The following is a 12,514-nucleotide window of genomic DNA, read 5'->3' as shown; positions in this document are numbered from 1 at the left end:
AGTACTGGGCAATTTTAATGATGATTTAAGTGTTCAAACATGTTTGTGCAACCCCGAAATGTTTGTGTTTTCTTATATCATATAATTTTTTTTTAATAACGACTATTTAAAACACCCCACGAAACGTATTTCTGCGTAGGTCCCTTTTTTCCTATAGTACATATAACAAAAAACATTAAAAACTATTATAATATTACAAGCAATGTATCAATATTAAATGATAATCAATGATAAAGAAATTATCTGCTATGCAAATTTAGATTCTAACATGTAAACAAATTTAAGCAGTAATTAAAATTGTATACAAAATTATAAAATTGTTTAGTTTATAAAATGTATAATTGTTTTTTACATGTTAGAATCTGAACTTTTATCAGGTGATTATGGTTTTTATGAGATATTTGTTGATTATTTCAAATCATTTGGTATTGGTGTCTGAGGAGCTAAAGTCAGTTGATTTTTGAGACACCTGTTCCCCCCACCCGAGCAGGTCTACGAATCAGCCAGTTTTCTATCGTATTCAGCAGACCCGATTTTATTAGCCATACAAATTTAAAGGAAGCTAAAATGGGTGAGGTAAAACCGTCAATAGCTCCCTAGCTGTCTATTATAACGATTTCGTATTTCAATATTTAACTTGATAAAACCGGTATAAAATAGTATAATAATATTATGAACTATAAAAGACGACATTTAGATACTGCGATTTCAAAACATATATTTATAAATTATAATAAATAAATACAATATAATATTATTGATAACACTTTTCTTATTAGTATACCTATTACCTACTTATAACTAACAATATTACGCGTATTATTACTATTATTAGATATTACCAATTAATATAGGTATATAACTATTTAGGTACTATATTTCTTGTAGATGATTTTACAGACATGTGTTATCAGTTTTATTCTAGAGACTAGAAAGTAATACAAATTAGACAGTAGACAATCCAAATTTAGCCATGCACAGGTAAAATAAATTTCTAACGGATTCATATTATATTTATGATGGATCTTATTGTTACATAATATATAATATAGGAAACCACATTTTAAACAATAGTAGGTACCTATATTATTGTATAATATCTTCATTAAAAATATAACAGCAGCCAGCAGGTGAAAGATGCATGAAGGTTTAATCGATGAAGACATGAAGTATCTAGCTATTGTAACAATTCTGAAAATTGAACCATGTACTTTCCTTAATACCTTATATTTTACTATTAGTAATATTTTTAAATTATTTATTTATATTTTCTATGGCCTAAAAATATCAAATGAACATTATCTTATGCACTATAACAAGTTATTTTATAAGAATAAAGATAACATTAGGAACATCTAGATATCATTGATACCTAATAATTGTAATTGTATAATAGTATAACCTACCAAACTATTATTTCATTATTATTTAATATTTATAGGTAGTTGTGTTAAGCTGAGGAATTTAAAAAAAATACTGCTGCAGTTGCTTTATTAACCTATAGTGCATGAAAAATTCATGTAGTTAATAATCAGTAAATATTCACTAATTTACAATATATTATATAGGTATGCACTTATAAAAATCATAATTGATTTTGGCATTTATAGTGGTCGGCTATATTATGATCTATAATTAATTATAGCAGCCTATCTGCTTACATTATAATATAGTTACTATGAATTAATCTAATATTACACATCAATACAACGTAGGTAGGTATACTAGACTTATAACACTAATTATAATATGTATATCAATAAATTATAATAGATAAGTAGATACGAAGTATAAATTAACTAGTTGGAAAAATAAAGTCGTACGGCACTAGGTCAGACACCGATCCCAGCGTGTTTTTCATTATCGTTCCGAACGCGTCACCAATGGCAGGTCCAAACTCTTTCAGTAAATCCCGCCAGTTCTCGTTTAGAAAAAGGTTCATGTTATCTCCTGAAATGTACAAAATGAAAAGGGTTCATTAAAAATACGATTTTCTATCTGCCATATATACAGGCGACACTAAAACATTTCAAATAATATATAGGTACGTAAATGTAATAACTATTGAATCCTGCTCTCTTTCATTAGTACTTAAAGTGCCTTCAGTGGCGCACACTTGAGGGTTCAAAGGTAGCAGCTTCTACGCCTGATTTTTTGGTGGGTGGTTGGACTCTCTGGCCCCAAAATATTTAGATCATAAAAATTCTATTATATATAAAAAAATTAAAAATAAGCTATTGAATAATTATAGGATAAAGTCATTAGCCTATTACCCAATATAGAGGTACTTAACTAATTCAATATGCTACCCCTATTTATTTTTGAGTGTGCGCCACTGAGTGACTCTTACAAACACTGATTCACATTGCAGTTTTCTTACTGAAATTATTATTTTTCAGATGATAAAAAGTCGGCTAGTGCAGTAAAAACTTGTAAAAAAACCTCAATATATTATAAGCTTGGTGCTCTAAAAATTACAATATATATATTAATATATATTACCTGGTGACTGGTAATGTACAAATATTTATTGTTCAGTGTTTTCAGTTATGTAATAATAAAATGTACTTATATACAATTATTTATAAATAATAAATGTACATAATGTAATTATAATGTAGTATAATATTTTTATAATATGTGTATGAAATAACTGTATTAACTAAATATGCATTTTGCCCATTATATGTTTAGCCATTTATGTAATGACATAGATTTATGTAATTTATAGGTACTTATTGTATACCTACTATAGTACTATATAAATTTGTTGATTATATACTTATTTTTTGACAAGGTTATCTTCTATTTAGATTTTGACATAAATATATAAATACGTTCAGTAGTTAGGTAATTTAATATACATATAAAGTTTGGTAAAAAATAATTAACAAGGTCATACATTTTGTTTTATCCTGCTCGATACATAACTTATATAGTTATATACACTATTAATAAAAAAAAAAGTGAATCTACATATTTGACATACTATTAAATTAAATAATATTACAATTAGGAGGTACCCACAGCAATACATTAGTACATTACTAAAATAATTTGTTATGCGAGTATCTTAATGTATGTATATTACAACTTGTATAATAATAGCTATACTGTATAGTTTTCAGTAATTTTTATTTTGTTGAATGATATACAAATCCACAACAATTGCATGACGCAAGCAAATATGAAATATATAGATTAAAATGTATTATACCATGTGCACTTACCCAAAAGCTTGTCTCCGTTGAATAAATTATCTAATTTCAATTTCATTCCGTTAGCATTGAACTTCAATTCACTCTTGACGATATCAACATAGTCTCTTTCATTTGCTCGTTTGACTAGATCGTAGTCATACAAATACGTAAACGTTATTCCGTCTAAACAATTCATAAAGTTCAATTATTTTCTAACAAAACGGGTAACAGCACCATAAATATTATAATAATTAGAGATAGAATTTTGATGACTTTCAATTTTATAAGACGTGCTTACAATGAATGTATACATGTGCTAACAAAGTTATTAGGGTCATTGTACGATTTAGAATATTATGTAATTTTTCTATTTTTTGCATTTTTTTTGCATTTTTTATGAATATTTAAGGTATATTTTTAATTTTGTACGTAATTTGTACATATATTAATAAATGCAATTTGTCTATTGGTCTGTTCCCCCTATCCTACAAGACTAATTAAATCGTTTATATTATCGCAACATGTTTTTTTTAAATATAGGTAGGACCCAATTGTAGGTATTTATTGATTATTTTTGTCAATTTCACTAAAATCTAACTAACTGCAACCACAGCCCAAACATTATGGTTATCTTTTAATTATTTATACTATAGGAATTAAAAATGTATTAAATTCAATATCAGTGCAGTATTTATTATATAGTTGTTATTTTTTTATATATATCGGAAAAGCTTTTAGTCAATGATTACGAAAGCTAGACAATAGTTGTTATTATAATACCTATGTTTAATGGCATTTGTTGGCTGTTTTTTGGGTAGTAAATATCTCTAATTTTAATGTAGTTATCTATGGTATTATGGTGTTATGTACAGTAATTGACACGTAAATTTACCATAACAAACCAAATTCTTAAACAGTACTTACTGACTGTGATATTGGCGTCTCCGTCGCCTTTGATCGGCAATATTAGGACTTGTCCTGACACTGAATATTGTCCCAAAAACATACATTGATCGAGTTCAAAGTCCCATTCAACGTGTTTCTTTTTCTCGTCCACTCTATTAATACAATAATTTTCAAATACAAGACGATGTTTAAGTTAACCATACATTTACTCAAAAAGTGATAACGTTTATAGAATTCTTATAAAATTATTTTACTTCGAAATACCAAATTAAACTTCTATGCAATCATTTTAAGAAATAAGAAACTATTTTTACTTAAGTATTAATAAAATCATTTAATAATATGTAGATTTTTTAAAATAATATTCTTACATTTGGACATGTTAATTTAAGTTTTACCATATTATTATGTATACCTAAATACTCTTCCCAATGTTATGTACTTATGTATAATTTTATGTTTTCACGGTGTGTCAGTGTCACGTGCGTTTATAAGGCAGTCGTAATAAGTATTTATAAATTAATTTTCATAAGTTTTAAATTTAAGATTAGGTAGGTATCATTGTTTAATACAACTCCAATTGCGGTTATAAATGTATTTTTAATTCAAATATTTACTCTGTTATCACTTATCAGTTTTCTGCATTTGAGACATCATCGTTGTGAGGTTACATAAATGTATGAGTCAAAACGTATAAACGTTGTTTACATACCTGGCTTTGACGAATCGCGTCTCTTTTAGTCCGTGCAGCTCGCAGTTTTTGCACGTCATCGTCAGACCTACTTGTTTGGTACCCTGCTTGATCGTTAACTCTGGTATGACCAAAGGATCTAACTTCGGTATCCGGTACTTTGGGTCACCTTTGACTAAACGCTCAATTACCGGAGCTCCTTTGCGCACGACGCATTCGTTTAGGTTTGGGTCGTCCCTCAGACAGCCCTTACCAATATACGACGCTGTAACCGTTTATTAACCGTAAAAATTACATTATTCATGATTCATCCTTAAGATAAACCTACCCATGCATTTTTTGTCTCCGTCTTACACACCGACATAACAAATTTTTGTCCTTTTTTTTTAATAGTGTGCTGTTGGTTTTTATATTAAAGTGAATTGATCTATTATCATTTATCAAACTTGTAGGTAAGAACCGCGCTTATAAGCGTCGGCTTTTATTCGATATTTTGATTTTCTAGCGAGGTATGAGCATTTTTAATTTGTAATAATTTACCAATTTTTTGCTTGAAAATTAAAACATCGAAAAACTCACCAACGCTTAATCACGGTTCTTACCTACAAGTTTGATAATTGGCCAGTTCACACTAATATCAAAACTAACAGCACACTATTGAAACTAGGGAATGAAAAATTGCCATGTTGCACGTCTGCAAGACGTAGGCAATAAACGCATGGGTAGCTCATAAGTCATAACATTTATTTTATATATAATAATAATTAATAGTAGCATTAGTGGGCATGTTATTATATAATAATTCATCACTTTGATTTCAGTCCCATTGAATGAATTACGTATACCTAGTTATTGTTTAAATATATATATATATATATATATATATTATAAGTATAATATATAGTTAATAGTAATAGACTTTTTATATGGTTTTTAAAAAAAATAAGAATAATACCTTCAAATTAATTAATTTATATTTTAGATTCCAAGAGCGAATAAGCGATGAATGTAATGATTTTACAAATGTGTGTTTTGTGTGTGTGTGTGTGTGTGTGTGTGTGTGTGTGTGTGTATACATGATAAGTAGTCAAAATAATCCTTTAATTTTCAATTTCATTAACTCTTCTGGTAGAATGAATTAAAGTGAATCTAGTTGGTGCATTTAAGAGATGAAAATCGAAAATTCTCAGTAGTTTTCAAAACCACCGAGAAAAACGGGAGTTCTTACTCAAAATCAGTTTTTGCCTAAATTAATTTTGGTTTTAGATGTAGAAAAATTAGACGTAGGTACATTACATTTTTACTGTTTGTTTATATTATCATTTTCTATACACCACACAATTTAAAAAATATTTTGACTGTTTTGAGCTATTAATAAGTAAAATCAAATTTTTATTCAATTAGTTTTTTTTATTGATAAAAAAACTTTTACCTTTTCAAAAAATTTGAAAATTGAACATAATGTACCTCATAAGTTTTAGTTACTGGAAATTAAAAAAAAATTGTGGGTAAATTCACAACCATGAGCGTCTGAAGGTAAAATGTTGACAAAATTCATGAAAATCACAAAATTATTTTGAGTTAGAAATAAATGTTTCTATTTATATACGGGGGGGAAGGGGTGTTACAGCCCAACTAACTAACTAACTATTAAGCCTAACTATTCATTTAAAATAACCCATAAGGAGCCTATATCTAAATCGAAAAGGGATATTGTTGGGAGTTAAATCTTAGTCAGGGAGGCTAAGCCCCCCCCCCCCCAGTTGCGCCAATGATAATTCTTTGACCCTTGAATTAGATGGTTAATATCAAGGAATAAATTGCAATGAATATTAATATATTATTGTATACAGTTAAGATGGTTTAAAAATATAATTACTGATCTAATATTTAATAAATTAAAGATCATCGTTGTAAATAATATGATTAATAGCGTTGTTCGTAGCCCGCCTTGAGCCAAACGTATTTTCAAAATATGTCAATGTCAGTATTTATTTTTGTTATTTTTTATTTTTTTTGATGAACGGTTACAAACTTATTGAGTAACATACTTACATGTTCGAAATTAATTATAATGCGGTTAATTTTATATTAACTTTGAAGTGGTTCATATATATTTTGTATGGTGTCGGCTATTTTAACAAGGTCATTTTTATGTTTTTTATTTTAATATTAACCCTATCTGGTTATGTATACAATTTAAAATGTCGTTATTATTAATTATATGTTATAGATATATCCTCAGAAGTGTATTATTAGGTATATAACTCGACAGCGTCATGATCACAACTAAATATTAGATCAGGCATTATTAATCTATTTTGTAAATGTACCTATGTTTACGTCCATTAAATTTATTGGAATATCATATGCCCACGACCTACCTACATTAATTTTTTTAAGAAAAATAATTTCTACGATACTTCAGTTAATACCAACTGTATTTCTGTATAATAGATCATTATCGTATTTCATACATATTTAAACAAATATCTTTCAATACCTACGACTTACGACATACTGTATTATTAATTATACTAACCATAATTACACAAGTTATTATAAAACTAAGCTGGGATACACGTCATGGACTATCTATATATTTTATAGATATATGCAATAAAAAAAAAGTTTTAATTTTAAGACATAGTCATATTTTTTATGGACGCACTTGGGACATTATGTATAACATATATAATATATATAATATATTATGTTAATATGTCAATATAATAGACGTACAACCAGTTCTTGAATTTAGGGAGAATTCGCCTTAAGAAGTCCCACATCTTTTTTTCAAAAATTATGGGCATAAGTACCCCTTTTAATTATATCTTAATCAATATAAGGCATTTTAATACTCATGTACTCACATTTTCTTACACTTTTGTATCCCCCTTCTAATTTTCCAAAAAATCAAGCATACACAACAATTCACGCTGTATAATATCTATATTTGTTATATTATATTATATAGTAGTATAATGAAAAGATAGTTATTATAATTTGAAAATAAAATTATATAATATCTGCATTCAATCGTTATTAGGTCATTATCGTCGAAGGAAATGTACATTATTATATAACAAAAACAAAAGCTTCTGTTATATAATTAATCAAATTAATAAAGATGTTTATTTTTACATATGTTGAATTTCCTGATCAAAATTCAGATAAAAACTGGGTAGTGGTCAGTGGGTATAAGTATGGTATAGGTATGGTCATATAGAATTTAAATTCTAAAATAAACTTCTAATTTGCATTGCATACGATCTATTTAATAAATAGCTATGTACTTATTGTAATCTACTTACTATAGTTTTTGACAAAAACACAGTTGATATAATATTTACGCTTAATTGCATTTTATATAGGTACATATCTAGAAACTAATAATTAGATTTCAAGTTGTTGTATCCTTTAAATATCCACTAACCAGTTAGGTGTATTATCTATGTTAGGTATATTCATATACAGTACTACAGTGGTATGAGAAAGGGAGATGGGAAGTGACAAGGAATGTATCCCCCATGGGCCTTTTTTACTATAATATAGTTTTCTGGGCACAATTTTTTTTTTAAATCATAAAGGTTGTTGAGTAACAAGATGAACTGGACTGGTTAAATTAGCATTCAAAGTTCATATTTAATTAGCAGAGTTCGGATTTAGTAGGCATTTACATTATTTTCCACCAGTCTTATACAAAGCTAAAAATTCCACCCAAACAGAGACGTGCACAAGACCACAGCTTTTTACTATGGTAAGGGATAATAATATTTTATTTTATTGATGTTATTAAATAAATCCAGTTACAAATAATACACTTATTGATACCTATGAAATGTGAATTATTTTAGGGATAGTAAATTAATTTTGAAAAGTAAGGTAGGCTAACTTTTATACTAATGGTTATTATCAACTTTTTTCTTAATAATCACTAATATTTTATAATACCTAAAAACAGAAAAAACAATTTTTTTTTTTAAATTGAAGCCTTGTTTTAAAGATCAGGCTAAACAGTCAAATAACTAAAATAGTTTAAAGGATTCAATTCACTTTAAATAAGTAGCAAATAGAAATTAATTTAAAAAAATGATAAAAGTTACAAAATAATATGGTAGGTATTCGAAAAAAATGATTGCGTTAAAAATTACAAAAAAGTCATTGTGGTTTCGTTTGTCTTTCCGTGCTTAGAGTTCAGACAAGATTCAAAACAAGCAATAAAAAAAAGGTGAGTAAGTGGATGTCGCTTTGCGGTACAGTTTTTTTGAAAATTGTAAAATAATATTTAACCAACAAATGGCGCTAATAAAATATCATTAAAAATCTGTTTTTTTAAGATAAATCAAATCCGGTGGCCACCAGTGACAGTTCAAAATATTAGTTCTGATGTAAATAAGAGGACAATATATATCCACATGCGTTGTCTCAGTCTTACAATTAATGTACAACAAAGCAAAAAAGGTGGATAAGTAGATGTCGCTCTGCTGTACAGTAGGTCACTGTAATGGATGGTGTTAAATTTTAATTCAATGATATAATATTATCATTGTATAAGAAAAACGATTCTGAGCGAAAACGGTCAGTCAGCCTATGATATTACCAAGTATATTTGATGATATTATTTTGAATAAAGTAATTTATATATAACCTATTTACGTGGAACCTTGTTTTAAATTTTCAATCCTTATAGCTATTAAATTTTAAATTTGATACATTTTGTCAAAATTCCAACCTTAAATGCTTATAACAAAAATTGTGCCTATGTATTTTAAATATTTTTTATCTGCCATTTAAGCTATATATCAGGAGCCTTGTATTAAATGTTCACGCTTTTTTACCCAACAATTAAAATTGTATTGATATTTATAAAAAAAAAACTAAAAAAATTGAAAACTGACAATGTTCGTAAACAGCTCAAAAAGAGTCAAATTATTTTCAAAATGTTATCGTCTATAGAAAATGCTAATTTAAATATTCAGTGAAATTTTCAAGTATATACAGTAATACGTTTTTTTAATTACAACAAAATAAGAAAATCGCCACATGAGAAATCGAGTGAATATCCAATATTGTAAAAATATGAACTTCCAACGCTCATAAAAATTTAATTTTACTTCGTTGTAGAAATTTTTTTCTTTTGATAAAGGCAGACAAACTTTTGGATAATCTTGTATTACATTTTCAAATTTTAGATTTAAAAAGAAAATTTTTATGAATTTTCAACTCAAAATAATTTGCTAATTTTCGCGATTTTTCCGTATTTTGTCAAGATTTGAACTTTAAATGCTTCTAAATAAAAACTGTGACTAAGGATTTTAAATATTTTTAAAATATCATTGTAATAATATAGTAGGAGCCTTGTATTAAATTGTCAAGCTTTTTTACCCAACAAATAAAGTTTTATTAACATCCATTAAAAAAAAAACCTAAAAAAGTTGAAGACTGAGTATATCCGTAAACAGCTCAAAACAAGTCAAAATATTTTGAAATTTTTTATGTATAGAAAAGGCTAATTTAAACATTCAGTGGAAAATTCATGTATTTACGATCATTTGTTTTAGATTAACACCAAAATCCAAAATTGATTTTGCAAAAACCGATTTTGCGTAAAAATTCCTGTTTTTCCTTAATTTTTATTTTTTTTTCCCAGGTGCTTTTAAAAACTATTGGGAATTTTAAATTTTGACCTCCTTAAAGTGCCAACTAGTTTCACTTTTCCATTGAACAAGATACTGAAGTTGAAAATCGAAGTATTATTTCAACTACTAATCGCGTACACAGAATAAAAAACAAAAACACACACATCATTGAAAACTAATAAATTCATCGCTCCGCTCAGAATCTAAAACGGAAGAGGGATATGGCGCTCCCCGTAATCACGCCCTTTACTAATATTAAGTAGAATGAAATATTCGGAATTTTATTTTGTATATTTAGCTACATTTTATTGAAATTTTTTTGACCTCTCGGGCTAGAGGGTGCTGAAATAAATCTCGAGTATGCTTCGGCAATCCCCCCCCCCCCTCGTTGTGCTTTGCACCTATGATACTTTGCAGGTTAATACATTTTGAAAACCTTCAAAAAAATCAATATTTTTGCAACTATATAATTGCTAGCTCACGCGTATTAAGTGTTATGTGTACAATATTATTCATTTTTATGCCACAAACTTAGTGAATTGAAGTGTGAAATCCTCTAGGTATACTTTTCAATAATAATACTCCAAGATAAAAACGTTTAATGATATTGTATCTAGAGATGGTGGTAACGTACTTAAATTTTTTAATATTGTATAATATTTTTATTTAGTAAGTTTAATATGAACTCAATAACATTTTTATAAATAAGCTAACCATATAACCAATATACCACTCGTCCACTCCTCACTACAAGTATTATATTTATATATATTATAAGTATGCCTTATCGCACAAACGGGGGTGCTAGAAGGTGCTTAGCACCTCCAACTTATATTGGTTATATTGGACTAAAAATATTATTTAAAGTAAATCAGAGATGATGGTGTTAAAAATTGTCTTGGTAATAATTATTTGCTGGAAGATCTCATGTACATGATATAAATATAAGTCGGCATATAACTAGTTATATTTATATCATGAATTGTGGAGATATGAATATCACTATAGCGTTGTTGTGCATATGAAAACAACTGAAATGAGTAGTCACTCGAATTTTAGAACGGTAAAAAATATTTACCGGGTAAAAAAATTATCGGTAAAATTTACCGAGCTCCCATCTCTAATTGTATCACACTTAGACCTAACTAAATATACATTTAAAAAAAAACTGATTTTTATCTGTGTTAAATATTATTAGATTTTGGGTAGCCCACGGGTAGGTACCTACTTTAAAACATTTTTGAATCAGTTAACTAATTGTACATAATAATTACTAATTAGTGTTTGCTCAGTGTTGCCTATTTAGTTATTATTTTGTTATTTTATGATTATATATATATATTACTCACGTAACGGTAGAGCTTGGAGCTTAGCCGATTCAGCGTTTTTCACGATCACGTAACACATCAAAAACATAAACACCACAAATTTCGGCGCCATTATATATATCTCGTGGTATTAAATATTAATTACCGTGAATGCGTTTAGTTTTTCGACCGATTTTCGTACATATGTGTATTTATTTATATGCGAATCGAATACGCAAAATGGGACATGAAAAAAATACGTATTTAATAGTTATATAGAACTATATATATTATATAGGCAAGGGACCCGGTCGGAATACGATATAGTTACTCAATATAGATTTATCATTATATGATATATAAGTACATGAATCGATACGATGCCCATATAGTCCATATAAAACCGGTGACTGAATAAACGATAATTTTTCTTGTCTACCTATATATACATCTTGTATGAAATACATATAGATAGGTACGCACATAATGATAACTATTATATTATTTAATTGTGGACTGCACACCAAATCCATGTGCTTGTTTTGTATTTTTTCTCGTCGTCCTTGATCCAATATTTCTATGCGGCCACGGTGACGTACAAATACGCTATATGTGATCTGCAGGGGAATATAATATATTATATATCTATAGTATTATTAAACAAACATCCGATGATATATTGAGGTGGTAGCATCATTCTTCACAATTCGAAACCGTTTTTAAAATATTATACTATTTGCGAGGGGTCTCGAAACCAAAAGAATAAAA

General features: G+C 27.7%; 1 protein-coding gene across 1 annotated transcript; it reads right to left on the bottom strand.

Annotated features, from left to right (window-relative positions):
• Window positions 1-705: 705 nt before the first annotated feature.
• LOC132951207 (protein takeout-like) lies at window positions 706-12,172 on the bottom strand. Its single transcript, XM_061022978.1, has 5 exons — window positions 11,789-12,172; window positions 4,819-5,062; window positions 4,125-4,258; window positions 3,231-3,383; window positions 706-1,950 (listed from the first exon to the last, which is right to left on the bottom strand). The coding sequence occupies exons 1-5, from the start codon at window positions 11,877-11,879 to the stop codon at window positions 1,796-1,798; spliced, it is 777 nt and encodes a 258-aa protein (XP_060878961.1). The 5' UTR covers window positions 11,880-12,172; the 3' UTR covers window positions 706-1,795.
• Window positions 12,173-12,514: the final 342 nt, after the last annotated feature.

The sequence above is a fragment of the Metopolophium dirhodum genome, chromosome 8, assembly GCF_019925205.1.
Source record: "Metopolophium dirhodum isolate CAU chromosome 8, ASM1992520v1, whole genome shotgun sequence".
NCBI lineage: Eukaryota > Metazoa > Arthropoda > Insecta > Hemiptera > Aphididae > Metopolophium > Metopolophium dirhodum.
The sequence above is the reverse complement of the archived record's forward strand: the minus strand, read 5'-3'. Positions and strand labels throughout refer to the sequence as shown.

Bases quoted from the DNA above. Each gene is read 5' to 3' on its own strand.
- LOC132951207 (XM_061022978.1), bottom strand. From the start codon at position 11,879: ATGGCGCCGAAATTTGTGGTGTTTATGTTTTTGATGTGTTACGTGATC. The intron at 5,063-11,788 runs GTGAGTAATATA...AAACGGTTACAG, and splicing joins GCTCCAAGCTCTACCGTTAC to CGTCGTATATTGGTAAGGGC. The intron at 3,384-4,124 runs GTAAGTACTGTT...TGAATTGTTTAG, and splicing joins AGACGCCAATATCACAGTCA to ACGGAATAACGTTTACGTAT.